We start from the raw sequence: 16,092 nt of genomic DNA, 5'->3' as shown, positions 1-16,092 counted from the left end.
TGTTTGGGAAGATCCCCAGACCCTGCCAGCAGGATATAAATGATGCGTCATGTTCCTCTGAACTCTGAACTCCCTGAATGACCAGCCCCAGGTTGGGGGCCTGATGTCTCTTACCTGCTTGCTTCTGGCTCTGTGACTCACAAGTGGGGACAGTTTGATTCTCTGGAGACATTTTTGATGGCCTTAACCATAGAGGGCAGTGAGGAGAAGGGCTCCTGGCATCTTTGATGTAGAACCAGGATCCCAGGACGCAGCCTATATGACCGGATAGCTCCGTCACACAGGAATCACCCAGCCTGAAAATAGCGATATGCTGAAGCTGAGAAACTGGCCGCAGAAGCTTGCAAGGTCAGGACAGAGCTGGGCAGCTGCTGGCTGCCAAGAGCAGGCCCAAAGGTGCCATTTACGTGCTGGCTTTGTCACAGGTGAGAGATGGGCTCTGTCAGCCTGGCTGCTCCCACTTCCAATGTCCCAGTGCTGGTCAACTCAGGAGACTGACTAGTAGAAACTCACAGAGTGAATAGAGCCCTGCCTGCTCTATTAAGTTCCACTGACATAGGAGGGGCAGGCAGAGTGAACCATGTGGGCCACGGAGCTCACCTGCCCTGAAATCTCTGGGAGGTGTTGCAGGGGGCAACAAGGGAAGGCTTTGGAGGGTCGTTCTGATGAGGAAAGGATGCTTCAAGTGCCATTTAAGATGTTTCACATCAGGGCTGGAGAGGCAGCTTCTTGGAGAAAAGCTCTTTAGAAAGTGCTGGATGGGGTCCTCCCTGGTGGAGCAGTGGGTTGGAGCGCTGCAATGTGAAGTCAATCCAAGCCATGGCTGCTTCAGTGCAAGTTCGATCCCTGGACAGGGAGCTGACCCACATGGTGCGGCAGACCTCTCCTGTCTCCCTCTGCTCCCCTCAGCAGTGTACTTCCTCGATCTGCCTCTTCTGCTCCCCACTCTGTCTCTGGGGAATCCTCTTACCGCCTCACACCTCTGGCTTATACCCCAGTTCTGTAAGCATAAAGAAATAAATCTTAAAAAAAAAATGTGCTGGATGGATGTTGGAACCAACTTGGGTCATTGACACTTTCTCTTCTGTTTCCATTGCCACCCACCTGCATTTTCTTATCCACATCAATTCTATTAATTAATTTACTCTTTAGTCGTGTCGACTTGGAAGAGAGGAATTGGTTCAATAAAAATGTGTCAAGCACCACTGTGTAACAGGGATAATTAATATGAAGATGGATGGTGGACTCTATCCCTAGCTGGGGGCTTTCTCGGCCTCGTGGGCGGCTCCGAGGTGACAGCGTCTCAGAGCCTGTGGTGAGGTGGCCAGCGGTGGGCTCCGCACTCCAGGCGCCCGCAAGGTTGTGGGCAAAGCTGCGGTGTCAGAGTTTCTCTCAGCGCTGACTGCACAGTGAATTTTGGGACAGCAGCTTTACTGTGACTTGGGAGAGACTCACTCCTCTGATACTGAGCCCTGAAGCAGGACGCGTGAAGTCACTATCACACCCCTTGATTTTCCTTGGTAGGTGCAAGAGCTGCTGTCAGTCAGGCCTGCGGCTGGCATGGGCCCCACCTGGCTCTTCTCTTTGCCCTCTTCCCTGCAGTTAGGGGCAGTCAGTCGTGCAGGTGGCAGTCAGGCCGCAGGACACACAGCCAGGCTGGAGGGATGCCCAGGGAGGCCGAGGAGGCCGCCGCCCTGGCTGTTGAGAGGAGAGGCGCAGGTCACCCGTGGAGAGAGGTCTTTTTACCTGGATCCTGTGGCATCACTCTGAGAAGTCAACCTGCCCGAGCTTGACTCATGCCACACACCCTCCTCTCTTCTTTTGAACACACCCACGGATGACAGAAATTTAGAGGAAAGGGGCATTTGGGAGGGTGGTAAGGCAGGCGGAGGAGAGGGTGTCTAAAGGGACCAGTCTTCTTCCCCCAAACCTGCTGCAGAGGGTGCTGTCTGGCCCCTCTTCCCAGCCCCCCTCCCAATTCCCTCCAGACACTAAGAGTGGAACTGAGTTTCCATTCTAACTGAATTCTGCAGCCCTGCCCAGTTTGACTCTGCCTGGCATACAGCAGGTGTGGGGTTTTGAGCGACCTGCCGTCGCACCCCCTAAAATGCGAAGCAGCACAAGGTGCTACCCACATAGAGCACAGAGGTGACCCGTGGGAAACTCCTAGGGGGGTGTGGGAGTCTCCGTGCTCAGAAAATGCAAGTTGCCATTCTGTGTGCAGAGATCGTTCTTCAAATGTGAATGCCCTAAAGGAGGTGGCTGGTATAACATTCCCCCCACCCCAGTCCAGGTTTCCCCCCCAAATTCAGGATGGTGGCAAGGCATGGGGATTCTGCTTTGGGGTGGAAAGCGAGCCAAGGGGACAGCTTGATGTTCTGGGACGACGCTGGCTGGGGATCCATTGCTCCCTGAAAAGAAGAAGAAGATGCTTGGGCTAACCTCAGCCTGGCTTCCTGTTGAGTGCCAAGAGCCTAACTACTTTGTTCATTTTGTTCTCCAGTAATTAAGAGAGTGATATCAAGGCTGTTTGCAGTTAATTAATTATCTCCCAGCCAGATTAATTTTACTTTCCTCTAAAGGGAGCTACATTTGGAAAGGCATTTCATAGGGCAAAGGACTAGTGAACTAAACCGCCTGTTAAAAGGATTTAGCATTTGTGTTTTTTTTTTTTTTTTTTGGAAAGCAGAGAGCTGAGTCTGACCCAAAGATTCTCCTGGGAGGAACAGGGGGAGGTAGGAGGGGAGCTGGGCAGGTGAGGAGGAAAGGGAGGAGGGTTTTAACTCCTGTACTGATTCTATTTATTCCTTTTGAGATTTCCCTCATGTGTCTCTCAAGAGTCCTATGCTAGAAGTTCAATTCTGGATCTTCCCTTATTATCAGCTGTAGTAGAAGTGGAAATTAACGGAAGGATCATTGGTGGACCAGCTTGAAAACTGCTTTCCTCCCTCTCCCTCTCCCTCACCACCCCCCCATTGCTTATGTATTTGGTTTTGGGGTCTGTGAACTCCTGGGGGCATAAGGAGGGGGCAGGTTCTGTATCTTGTTTGTACTGTCAAATTCTGGGGTAAAGCCTGGTGATCCCACCTTGGAGAATTCGTGTTTAGTGAGTGCCTCAGCTGGAAGTCCTTCTCTTCCTTCCTGAGCCTCAGAATCAATCTTGTGTCTCTCCCCCTCCCTGTCTGCCCCACTCCCGCAAAGCTTGGCGCTGGCATTGATTGGGAAACATGAAAATCAATGAATGGATGCTGAGATACTCGCATAAATCTAGGGGAATGCATCACCAAGAGACAAGGCTTATTGTTGGGAATTGAAAACTTTTTGCCTTTTAAAAGATTCTACAGGGAGGAGGAGAAAAAGAAATTCAGAATAAGAATGTGAAATGTGTCCTTTTGTTTGATATGAACTCAAGGTGTCCTTCCCCCGCCCCAGCCAACTTAGGTTAATCAGTCTCTTATCTGGTCCCTGAGGCCATTTCTGAGCTGTGAGCTGCAACACGGGGAGTTGAACTTGGAGACCTCTGGCTTCAAGGGCGAGCAGCGGTGTCATTTCTGTGAGTGTGACCCTCAGAACCCCGCCTGTATGTGGAGGACAGTTTGTGTCCGTGGAGGCTTATAGGTCCATCCTGGATGGCTGTGTCAGGACACAGTGGCTTCCAGAAGAACCGTGTGGGTGGGGAGAGATCACCTTCCTAATTCTGGGGGCGCTCTCATTTTTCAAAGCTTTGTTGGTTTTGGGGTCAGTGGAGATGCCCCAGCTCTTGGGGGGAGTTTGGGGTCAGTGAAGAGCAACAGAGTATATGGCTCTCTCTGTCTACCAGATAAGCTCTCCTGTTCTCTTTTTCTCTCCGCTAGGCTTAATTTCGTTTCCTTACATTCAGAGGAAGAGAGCATCTAAGACGATAACATCGGGACTGCTGGCCACCAGGTGAGAGCAGAAGCGAGCTGGTGGCCACCACAACCTGCAGGTGCTTGTGTCGCAAGGGTGGACACTGCTTACTGCCCCCAGCCCCCTTCTGCTCCTGTAACTCTGGATAAATACCCTGCCCTCGGCCCAAGAGCAGGACGGTAGTCTTTCCTGCACTGGTCTGCCTGCCTCAATTTGCCCACAAATTAAACTAAACCACCCCCTTCTCAAACTCTGTTTCCTTCTGTTGGCCGAGGGAACCAAGGCCAACATTCTGGTAACACTGGTGTCCACTGCCATAAAGATCTGAAGTCCTTCTGCCTGGAGCTCCATGATGCCTCCCCACTCACAATGTGACCCACAGGAGCCCCCTTGTCCCCCGGGAACAAGATGAGGCTGTGAGGCAGGCAGGAACTCATCAGCCACTTGTGCTGAGTCTGAGTTGACAGAGTCTTGGGCGTGTCTCTTCTTGGAGCTACAGGAAATTGATGGATGTTTTTTCTGCAGGAGAGTGATTTCCCAGTGACTTGGGCGGGCACAACCAGAGAGCAGGAATCTTCTCTTGTTGGCCACTAAATGCCTATGCGCACCACACATCCTTCTAGAAGATGGGTGGAGCTTCTTGGTTGACCATGGACATTGCACCCAGCAGGATGAAGGCAGAGTGCGTGACATCAACACCACAAGGGTAAGAGCTGCCTCTCCAACCTTTTCTCTGGAACCTTATGTGTCAAAGGAAGGCAGAACCAGCCTTACAGTGTAGTGACAGAAATGAAGGGGGAAAAATCCCCCGGGCAGCTGGGCTGATGAGTAAAGGAGAAAACGCCTGGGATGTGGGGAGGTTGCAGGCCAACTCTGGAAGATTCTTAGCCCACACTGCCCATCACCCACTCTCCACTTGACATCTGTAGTTTAGATTGGGGGAGTAAGGCCATATACAGTTAATGTGCCAGCTCCCATGGGCCCCTACTCAAGTGCATCTGCCTTCCATGGTGCTGTGGTACTGGGCTCGGAATCACATGGGGTCGTATTGGAAGAGCCTGAGCTGAGACATGTTTTTGTTAGAGCCACATCATGTTGCAAACATGGTGGCTCACTTCACATGAGACAAGCTCTTCCACACTAGAGTTGGAGTTTCCAGGTACTTCTGGAACACCTGAGTTATGTCTGTTCCCTCATAGGGCACCACCAGCCTCCGCCATCAAGAGCAGCTTTTCACTGCAGACCCAGCTACATCCACTTCATTTGTCTAATATACTGTTTGACCGTTTTGCTCCTTCTGCTAGCTCTTTGTCATTTTGCTCGTGTTTTGCTCCTTCTGCTAGCTCTTTGTCAAAAACGTGAAGCCTAGGTTATTTCTTCCATATCAAAGTATCTTTCCCTCTACTACAGTAGAAATTAACAGAAGGGCGGGGTCTCCTGGTGGGAATGACTCCAGAAGGAGCTTCTGGATGCCCAGGGAATGTTGATTCTGGAAACAGGGACCCAGCTCCAGAAGGCTTTTTGAAGATACCTGTCTCTGCACGGTGACTCAAGGCAGGACCTTCCAGAGGTCTCATGAACAGTAACTTGTTTCTTAGGATTGCAATACTTTAGCTCCTGTAAAAATGCCTTGATTTTTTAGACCTGTGTCAAGGATCACCAGCATCTCCATTTAAAAAAAAAAAAAGGTTTATTTTATTTATTCATGCATGCAAGAGCTGGGGTATAGGCCAGAGTTGTGTATGTGGGTGGGTGGGGTGAGGTGAGAGGACTCACCAGAGACAGAGTGGGGAGCAGAACAGGCATATCTACTGAAACACACTGCTGAGGGGAGCAGCGGGCAAGACAGGTGATGTCTGCTGAGCCATGTGGGTCACCTCCCTGGCCAGGGATCAAACTTACACTGCAGTAACTGCAGACAGTTTCATAGTGCTGAGACTTAACCCCTTGCGTCACCAGGGAGGCCAGTATCGCCATTTTAAATCTCCACAGAGCGTGGACTACACAAGCCATTGAAATACCCTCCTACTCTCTAGTCTGCTCTGGGTCAACAAGTGACTTTTTCAGTTGTCTTAAATTTTTTATTTTTTAGTTGTCTTAATTTTTTAACTGAGGTAACATTGGTTTGTAACACTGTAGATGGTTTAGGAGTATGTGTTCACACTTCTTCAGGGTGGGGGGGTACTTCGTCTCTGCGTGAGCATTGAGGGTAGATGTTTAATTATTTACATTTGCTCGGCTTTACTAGGAATAGTCTTACATGAAATGGCCAGAAATAGAGGTTAGTGTGATCTTCCCTTTTAAACAAATTATTTTTATTTATAGAATGGAATAGAAAAGCTTTTTGAAGAATGTACCACAGATAAAGCAACATTAATGCTCAACAATGAGCTTTTCCCACGTTGACTAATGCAGATTTTGGACAAGCAGGGACGGGAAAGAAATCTGGGTTTTCATTTACTTTGGTGAAACTGATTTTCAAGGGGTGATTCTGCCCAATGAAAAACTGAATTGTATTCATCCTACTTTTGTTATTTTTCCGAGCAAGGCGAGTGCATTTTCAAAGCCACTCACGCGTGTGTGCGTGTGTATGCGGGAGACTTTCTTGAGAGTATTTTTTAAGTGAGTTTGAGAGTAGGAAGCAGAGAGAGGTAAGAGGTTAATGGTTTTTAACGGCTTTATGGAGAGAAATGGATCAATGTAGTTTTTTCTTTCAAGCTTCCAGTGAATATCTCGGATTTTTGGCCTCTTTGTCTTCCTTTTCAATCTCACAAACACCAGGAAGCACAAGGTGGTCAAATATAGTCTCTCCCTGTTTCTGCCATGGGTCATTTGGCTTGATGTCAGCAGGGAGATGGATAGAGGCAGCCTAAGCAATTTCTGAGGAGGAGCATAAAAATAGCAGTTGATTTTTCTATCTCAGCCTTTTGTACCCACGGCTGTGCCCAACTGGAGACCCCGTGCACCTTCTGCATGCTTAGTACCAAACCCTCAACCGTCGGACAGCTGCATCTTGTCTAGCCCCCCCGATAAACTGAGGATCACGAGACAGCAAGTCACACCGACTCTATATGCATATAAAAATTGTGTTTGTACTATATTGGAGTCTAGTAAGTGTGTACTATTAGCATTATGTGGGAGAACAATGGGCACATTTAATGAATTAAAAAATACTTGATTGTTAGAAATTGTCTTTTGAGCCTTTGATGAGTTCTCCCTTTGTGCTGGTGGAGGGTCTCGCCTGGATGGTGGAGGCTGAAGTCTTAAATAAGACTTAAATGTCTTAAAATCAGACAGCAGTGAAATTCGCTACATTGAGTGGTTCTTCCTGTCATGAGAGAATTGCGTCTGGCCTGTGATGCGATTTGACAGTGTTTCACCCACAGAACTGATTTCAAAAGTGGGCTCCATCTTGCCACACACTGATGCTTTTGAACCAGCTAGGTTTAGTTCATCGTCCCTGCCCTTTCCACAGTGTTCACAGCCTCTAGACCAGGAGTGGATTCCAGCTCAAGAAACTCTTCCCTTGTTAACATTTGAGCATGAGATTTTGGCATTTCAGCCCCATCTTCAGACTCCGCTGCTAATTCTCTTGCTGTTTCCACTACATCTGCAGTTACTACCCCCCCCCCCCGCCCCCGGAAGTCGTGAACCCCTTGCATTGTTCTCCTTGGGATAATTCATGCAGGAAGGCAGGATAAATGTTGATTTTTCTGTTTCTCATATTCCGGAATAGTGAGCTGGCATGCTTGCACCTTCCAAAGGTCACCGATGTATGCTTTCCTCTCTTATTTAAAAAGATGACTAAGAACTCAGACAGTTTAACATACCCGATGTGTTCCAATGCGTTGGAGATTTGTTTTCCTTTTTGATGCACGCATGGCCCATGCTTGACTAGTGGGTGTCTCCTGTTTTGATGCTGCGTGCCCTTGACTCCCTGCCTGTCTGAGGTCCTGCTTTCCTTGTTGCCAGATAGAACAACGTACTCCTGGCTTATCGCTTACGTTGTTGCTCCAGATCCGGCATCAGCTATGGCTCCAAGAACTGTTGTTCTGCTTAGTGCGATTGATATTTTGATGCCTCCATCTGCACACTGAGAATGCTCCCTGAGTGGTGTCTTCGGTGGGGCTCCCCAGAGGAAGTGGACTGAGACAGAGGTCCATGGGCAGGGAGTTTGTGGGGGTGCCCTGCGGATCAGCGCCTGTGGGAAGTGAAGGAAGATCACCGACTCTGACGAGGTTGTAGCAGACCCCTCAGCTAACCCTGTGGGCAGCTCTGGGCCTGGGCCACTAATGTGAGGAAGGGGTGCTGGGTCTTTGTCGGCCTGTCATAGATAAGTCACTGCCTGGGACCTGGCCTGGGGAGATACTGGGATCTTCGGTGAGACCGTCTTTGGCTGCTGGTGATTCCCCAAGAGGGATTTAGCTGAGAACACTTACCTGTTCGCACTCCCGGCAGGTGTGAGGATGAGCACCTCTGTCCTGAAGGGGATACTCTCTAGCAACCACAGTTGGTGGCAATTTTTTTGTTCTAAGACTCACTCTTCAGTGGAAGTAAAGTCTCCTTTTAACAAAAAGGAGCAGTTTATACTGATGCTTCCATTTCACGTTCAGGATCTCTGGGTTTCTTTCTTTTTCTCTTTGATATTTGTTTTCTTTTATTTTGTACCCTTAGCCTTCCAGGCTCCTAAGAGCTTTACCATCATCCTTTGTTTGCTTTACCCTCTGCTGTGTGTGGATGAGTTTAAAGTTTCAGTACAGTTACATCATGAAGAACAAAAATATTTTATGATTTCTACAGTTTATTTGTCCTCGGGTATATACACTAGGGATGAACAGTCAAATTATTATGTTCTAAAAAACCTCGAGATAATTTACCTCTCTGAGATTAACGAGCAACTTAATATATAATAAGTGCAATTTTAGGGACTGTCTTTACATTCTTATTTAATTTTGTTTCATTACTATGATTCATGTTATCTGTGAGACACTTGTTTTCTAAGTCCAGCTTCCAATCCGAGCCCCTCACTCTAGTCCCTGTCTCCTCTTACTCATCTTTGGTTTATCCTTCCACAAGGTCTTTTTCTTTAGTTGTGTGCGTGTGTGTTTGCTGTGCAGGCACGGCCATATTTTCCTCACCTCACACGTGCATCTGAGCAATGATGTCGGTGCAGGCACGCTTGCACAAACATGCGTCTGCGGAGAAGAGAGAGAGAGAGAGGCCCGCTTACTGGGCCAATCCTTTTTCGATGAATTTTTGGACTGTTTCCAGTTATGCAGGTATCTTCAAGTTTGGCCTGTCTCTCTGGGAGAGGCTTCCAGAAGGGGTCAAAGGCACACAACTATTCAGTTTTGCTGGGTCTCACCCGATCCTCCTCCCAAACGGTTCTCTTTCCTTTGGCATTGTGTCGGGGTGTCTTTCCTTCCCCTCTCTTCTCAGAGCCCCAAGACAAGAGACCCCTGCTTTGATGATAGGTGTTGCCTTTGTGACTAGACTTCACGGAGTGACAGAAAGGAGGACAGACGGCCCGGGGCGGGGGGTGGGGGGGTTCTCAATGCTCTTTAGACAAGCGGCTGCAGGTCGAGGGGGGCCGGGCTCCATGCTGGTGGCCAGCCCAGGTAGGTGGTGTCCCTCATGGCGGTTTCCGCTGGCCACGGAGATGAGGAATAACCCAGCAGGCCTAGCGGGCATTGTGACCCACCGCGAGCTACACGAGCCGGCGGGGCGTTGGCTCGGCTTTACCCGTGAGCATGAGCTCTCTTTCAGCAGCTTGAGGCTTCGTGAATGTCTGGACCAAACCAGGAGCTCTGACCGAGGCCCCTCGCAGAGATGCGCCTCCCTGAACACTGGCGGCAGCAGCCAAGGAAAACCAAGTCTCGGAAGGGGACTGCAAGTCCGTCCCAGGGCACCTCAGACCATGGAGAGTCTTGTGTCTTGAAGACCTCCAGCGGTGGCCACTGGAGAGCGAGCGCCTCGTGTTCCTGAGCAGCGAGGCCCCTTGGGTGGACGGCAGATGGCTGCACGTCGAGGTTGTGTCCTCTGCTTTGTCCGCTCAGAGGTGGAGTCTCTTGTCTTGCTGACAGCCTCGGCCAGAAATTCCTTCCTGACGATTGCCTCTACTGGTGTTTTCGTGGTCACCCCACAGGCACAGTAGAAAGCTCCTGTCCACTGCCCTTGCCCTGCCCTTCCTGTCCACCCAGGCACTCAACCCTTGGTGAGTTCCTTGTGTTTGTCTCAAAGTGTCCACTGTGAGGCCCGGCCCTCTGGCCTCCTCCTTCCTGTCACAGCCCTGTCTGGTGCTCCCCCCCACCTGCACTCAGCCACAGTGGGGTCAGGGGCCCCTGAAAGTCGCGGCCACAGATACAACCCCACGCCTCAGAGGTCACCATCACTTAGTGGTCTTGCCTTTAGCACGAAGTCTACACTCTGCTGGATGGAGCTAGGAGGGTCGCCGCCTTCTGGTGCCTCCTGTCGGGAGTGCTTCTTCTCTGGGCGCCCTTTTCCCTGGGTTAGTCAGCGCTGCTTGAACCTTGAACCTTTGAACTGCATGCAACCCCGGTGGGAAGTTTCCAGACCGGTCATTGCTCTTTTCTCAATAACCCGAAGGTGCCTTTCCTCACTTCTGTCGAACCCCTGACCTCACTGGATTGCTGGATTGTAACAAGAGAGCAAACAGGAGGGGATATTTATAGTGGTGGTATTGTGGGGTTACTGCACCTCGGTTTAAATCCTGGCTCGACCACGTACCTAGCATGTCATCTTGGATAGATCAACCTTCTTAAACATCTACTTTATAGTGCTGCCTGAGGAAATGACAGGGTGTGCTCAAGGCCGCTCATAGCACTCGGTGGGAGCTCGTTGTGGGACAGCCTCTTTTACTGGTATCATCGACTTCTAAGGAAGCATCATTGTATTGGGCGGTGGTCATGTCTGTGCCTTTCTGTCTGAGAAGGATCTGGCATGTTCTGGTCAGTGTCAGGGCTGACCAGGCTCTATGGTCCAGGTTGGTGTGGACTTAGGCGGGCGGCATGGAGGCTGTGCACACAGACGGGAGACTGGTGGTGAGGGAGGGGGAAGGCAGAGAGGTGTGTTTGTGTCAGAAAACTGATAGTGCAATTAACTTGAAAAGGTTTCTTCCAGTCGGCTTCTTCCTACGTGGATGTACCTGAAACACCATCCATGCATGTAACTGTATCTTTAAGATAAGGGCACTTACCTTGATTGTCCGGATGCAAACACAGGGAGTAGGGACATGGGGAGCGTGAGAGGAGCCCTACATCTTTTGTGGGAGCTGAGCCGAGCCCCCTGTCATGTGCGGGTTGGGAGAGAGGTCCAGAGCAGCGGCGACGGTTGTTCTGGGGGTGCATGACGAGCCTTAGGGACAGGGAGAGAAGAACCATGAGCTGGGGGGCAACCTGACATGTGGGAGGTCTCGTGGCAGAGGCTGGAGATGCTCGCACCGTGTAAGTGACCCAAATTTTGTCATTTTGGGGGTGGAGGTAAATTGGGGATGTTTAGTAAGTAGAAAAAGAGGGACTAGGGTTCGTTAATATCACCTCATAGGCTTTTCTCTTTTTCTAAAAATTGCAGCTAACCCCAGTTTTAAAAGCCGGTGAAGTAATAGTGAATTGTTCATTGATACGGAATGTTACGCAAGTTTCAGGTGTACGGTGTCCTAACTTAAATTTCCATAGACTACCTTATACTCATCACCAGAAGTCTAGTTCCCATCTGTCACCATATAGCTGAGCTCTTTTATTTGAGGTACCTACTCTTTCCCCCACTTCTGAAAACCACTAGTGTGCTCTTCCAGCTTAAGAGTTGTCGTGTTCTCTAGTTTGTTTCATTGTCTTCCTCATAGGCAGGACACCGTCGGTGTTTGGGTGCGAGTCTTTCTGTCTGGATCACTCCACTGAGCACACGGTGGACCCCAGGGGTTCCAGCCTCAGTGCTGCCCAAGGCAGGGTCTCCCCTTTCTTTTCCAGAACTGAGCAGGCTCCTTCTCTGCGCGTGTGCTGATTTTCCTCATCCCGCCCTTTGCCCACAGCTCTTGGGTTGTCCCGGCTCCCGGCTGCTGTGAATGATGCCGAGACAAGCAGGTGGCTCAGATGCCTCTTAACTTTTATGTTGCTGGTGCAGTCTTGGCACAGAAACCCAGCAGTGGGCTTGCTGGACCCATGGAATTTCTCTTTTATATTTCGAGGCCCCTACAGCTTTCTCACGGCTGCACCAATACACATTCCCGGCAGCCGTGTGCAAGGACTCAATCCCAGACAAAAAACCGGCTTTGAATTGATTTTCTCGAAGTCACGATGTGCGAGAGTGTATTCCTTTTAGTCCACTTCCTTTTGCTTTTAGTGTAGCCGCCATCCGGGCGCAGCGGTCGGAACCAGACTGACGCGCGGGCGCGGGGCGGGGCTAACGCTGCTGTCCTGTGCTGGTTTCAGGTGCGGTGCCACCGTCTTAGTCTCCCTGCCCGGCCAGCTCTCCGCCTCCCGTCTCCACCATGGTGTTTGGTGAGTTTTTCCATCGCCCTGGACAAGACGAGGAACTTGTCAACTTGAACGTGGGGGGCTTTAAGCAGTCTGTGGACCAGAGCACCCTGCTGCGGTTTCCTCACACCAGGCTGGGGAAGCTGCTCACCTGCCACTCGGAGGAGGCCATCCTGGAGCTGTGCGATGACTACAGCGTGGCCGACAAGGAGTACTACTTTGACCGGAACCCGTCCTTGTTCAGATACGTGCTGAACTTCTACTACACCGGGAAGCTGCACGTCATGGAGGAGCTCTGCGTGTTTTCCTTCTGCCAGGAGATCGAGTACTGGGGCATCAACGAGCTCTTCATCGACTCCTGCTGCAGCAACCGCTACCAGGAGCGCAAGGAGGAGAGCCACGACAGGGGCTGGGAGCAGAAAAGCAACGAGGTGAGCTCCGACTCCTCCTTCGAAGAGTCGTCTGTGTTCGAGAAGGAGCTGGAGAAGTTTGACAAGCTGCGATGCGGCCGGCTCCGAAAGAAGATCTGGATTCTCATGGAGAACCCGGGGTACTGCCTGTCCGCCAAGTTCATCGCCATCTCCTCCCTGAGCGTGGTGCTGGCCTCCATCGTGGCCATGTGCGTTCACAGCATGGCGGAGTTCCAGAACGAGGACGGCGAGGTGGACGACCCGGTGCTGGAGGGCGTGGAGATCGCGTGCGTCACCTGGTTCACGGGCGAGCTTGCCATCCGGCTGTTTGCGGCTCCCTGTCAGAAGAAATTCTGGAAGAACCCTCTGAACATCATCGACTTTGTCTCCATCATCCCCTTCTACGCCACGCTGGCTGTCGACACCCAGGAGGAGGACAACGACGGCATTGAGAACATGGGCAAGGTGGTGCAGATCCTGCGGCTTATGAGAATTTTCCGGATCCTCAAGCTGGCCCGGCACTCGGTGGGACTCCGCTCTCTCGGGGCCACGCTGAGGCACAGCTATCATGAAGTGGGGTTGCTGCTTCTCTTCCTGTCGGTGGGCGTCTCCATCTTCTCCGTGCTCATCTACTCCGTGGAGAAAGATGACCACACGTCCAGCCTCACCAGCATCCCTGTCTGCTGGTGGTGGGCCACCATCAGCATGACCACCGTGGGCTATGGGGACACTCACCCCGTCACCTTGGCCGGGAAGCTCATCGCCAGCACGTGCATTATCTGCGGCATCCTGGTGGTGGCCCTTCCCATCACCATCATCTTCAACAAGTTCTCCAAGTACTACCAGAAGCAGAAGGACATCGACGTGGACCAGTGTAGCGAGGACGCCCCGGAGAAGTGTCACGAGCTCCCTTACTTTAACATTCGGGACATTTACGCCCAGCGGATGCACGCCTTCCTCACCAGTCTGTCTTCTGTGGGAATCGTGGTGAGCGATCCCGAGTCCACGGATGCTTCCAGCATCGAAGACCACGACGATGCTCACAACACGGTCTCCTTGGAGAACTGCACAGCAAAATGAGCAGAAACGTCCGTGCCTGTATCTCATGTCCCCTCCCGATGTTAGGTTAACACAGCTTTAGAAACCTCAATGGGTTCGTTCAGATCATTTAATTCTCAGGGTGTACTTTCAGCCATAGTTGGACACTCATTACTCCAACATGAGAGAATTGTCTTTATTTTTCTCAGAGAGGTGAATCAATTGCCTTGTTCTGAAATTTATTTTTTACAAGAGAGAGTTATAATATGATTTTGGAAAAAAAAAAAAGAAGTATGGTATGGGGCGGGGTTTGTGGCGTTGGCTTATGTTTCATTCTATGTTTGTCATTTACTCACATTGAGCTAACTAATTACTGACAAGTAGAATCAAAGGCCCAGCTGACTGGAGACTACATGCATGTAAGATCCGCAAAATGAGACAACGCATGTAAATCCATGTTCACGTTCTAGACATGGAAATTAGGAGCCTAATAAACTGCCTCATGGCTTCGTTGTATGTTTTTTATGTTGAGTCTGTACATTGCAAAATTGTCTCAGAATTGCCCTTTCTGGAGCATTGAGGGTCTTTGTTGTATGTAATGATTCTTTTAAAAAAGATTTTATTTATGATTTGCATAGAATAACTGGGGTACAGGCCAGAGGTGCTGGGGGTGGGGGTGAGAGCATTCACCAGAGACAGAGTGGGGAGCAGAACAGGCAGATCGAAGAAGTACACTGCTGAGAGGAGCAGCAAGCGGGTCAGGAGAGGTCTGCTGCGCCATGTGGGTCTGCTCTCTGGCGGGGGATTGAACTCAAGCTGTTGTGCTAATAGTACTGGGAGGCCCTTTGCTATCTGTTTTTGAACTTTGCATGTATTGGAATGTTGGAAAAAGTCATGACATTTTTTCTGTGTTTTTGATTGCAAAATGTGGCTGCCTTTTCCAACAACCTAATAGTTCTGGTTCTTTCGTTCAGCCAAGTTGGTGGTGGTTGGCTGATCAGCAGTGTCAGCTGACTCACCTGCACACATTTAGGGCATGCTCAGGTTGGCACAGAGGGGTGAGAGTGTGCCCTTATGGCTATGTTTCCTGCTTCTATTTGGAACTTTATAGTTTTCATTGAGAAGATAAAACCTCGCCGCCTGATGATCATGCAGCACAGACCAAACCTGCCCTGTCCCAGGCAGCACCAGTCAGTGAATGGAGGAGAGGAGACGTGTACAGATGCGCAGATGCCATCCACTGTGGCCAGAGGAGTGAAGTTTAAATCGCTGAAAAGCACTCTGCTAGCAGCCATAAAATGAGCCGGCATTTTAAAACAGCCCTGAGGACTGTAGTGTCTCCATTGCATGCAGAAGAAGCCACATGTACACATTTTCAGGGAAGTAGCAGAGAATTTGGGGCTCTGCAGAGAGAATGTGGCTCGAGTTTTGATTTTGGAGATGTCCAGGCTCTCACGCCTGTCCCCGGCCTGGGCTGTGTTCTGAGGGATGTTGAGTGGAAGAGTCACATCCATCCATCACCCCACCTGGTATGTTTGTAGAGACATTCCGTGAGAGACGTGGCTGCTGAGGTTATCTGGTGCAGGGGAGGAGACGCCTCACCCCCTAGCGTTGCTGACTTCTGACTTAACTGGACAGGGTTTAGAGATACTTTCAGGTCTGGAGATTTATTCTCTGTGTATGTGTCATCCAAGCCGAGTTAAACAAAGTTCCCACCCCAGTGCCTTGGACCTTGGGGTAAATATACATACTGGAAGTGTGACCTTAGACTTTGAGAATGATGATGATGACGATATTAGAAAAAGCTTTCCTAATTAGCAAGAGGGATGTACGACTGGGTATAGAGTGATGATAATGTAGATGTAACAGCAGCGGCAGCCATCCAGATCACCAAAGCCACCCTGCCAGAGCATTTCCTGGACAACCTCATTTATTCCTTAGCAGTAAGAGTTTATGGCCGTCTCCCTTTTAAGATGAGGAAACCGCAGAGCACAGGAAAAGTGGCTTATTTTTAAGTCCACACTCAGGAAAGAATCACCGATTTGCCTCCGGCTTTGCTGTATTTGGGGGTGCTGGGAGAGACAGGGAGATCGTACTGTCGGTCTGGGGTGCTGCCAGAAGCGAAAGGGGATGGTGCTGGCACGGGCGCCTTCTTCTCCCTGACCCCAGGCGGGCACCTTTGTTTACAGTTTTCCAGACTGCTTGGGCAGCTGGGGCGGGCCCTGAAGGGCCTTCCTAGAAGACCTTAGCGTAGACAGGCTGGA

At 50.4% G+C, this 16,092-nt stretch overlaps 1 protein-coding gene across 10 annotated transcripts in view; it reads left to right on the top strand.

Annotated features, from left to right (window-relative positions):
* KCNS3 (potassium voltage-gated channel, modifier subfamily S, member 3) overlaps positions 1 to 14,344 on the top strand; it is a 28,027-nt gene extending 13,683 nt beyond the window's left edge. For 4 of the 10 annotated variants that reach the window (XM_012727540.1, XM_012727539.1, XM_012727541.1 and 1 more), the window contains 4 exons: positions 3,433 to 3,553; positions 3,855 to 3,927; positions 4,414 to 4,594; positions 12,336 to 14,344. In XM_012727540.1, coding sequence (XP_012582994.1) covers positions 12,395 to 13,870 — 1,476 coding nt within the window. In that variant the 5' untranslated portion in view covers positions 3,433 to 3,553; positions 3,855 to 3,927; positions 4,414 to 4,594; positions 12,336 to 12,394 and the 3' untranslated portion in view covers positions 13,871 to 14,344. Of the gene's footprint in view, positions 1 to 407; positions 426 to 3,432; positions 3,554 to 3,854; positions 3,928 to 4,413; positions 4,595 to 12,335 lie in introns of those variants that run through there. The other 6 variants (XM_004686424.2, XM_012727547.1, XM_012727545.1 and 3 more) reach the window with 3 other exon arrangements.
* Positions 14,345 to 16,092: the final 1,748 nt, after the last annotated feature.

Source organism: Condylura cristata, unplaced genomic scaffold (genome assembly GCF_000260355.1).
Source record: "Condylura cristata isolate star-nosed mole 26May11 unplaced genomic scaffold, ConCri1.0 scaffold00020, whole genome shotgun sequence".
In the NCBI taxonomy this organism is placed as follows: domain Eukaryota; kingdom Metazoa; phylum Chordata; class Mammalia; order Eulipotyphla; family Talpidae; genus Condylura; species Condylura cristata.
The sequence above is the reverse complement of the archived record's forward strand: the minus strand, read 5'-3'. Positions and strand labels throughout refer to the sequence as shown.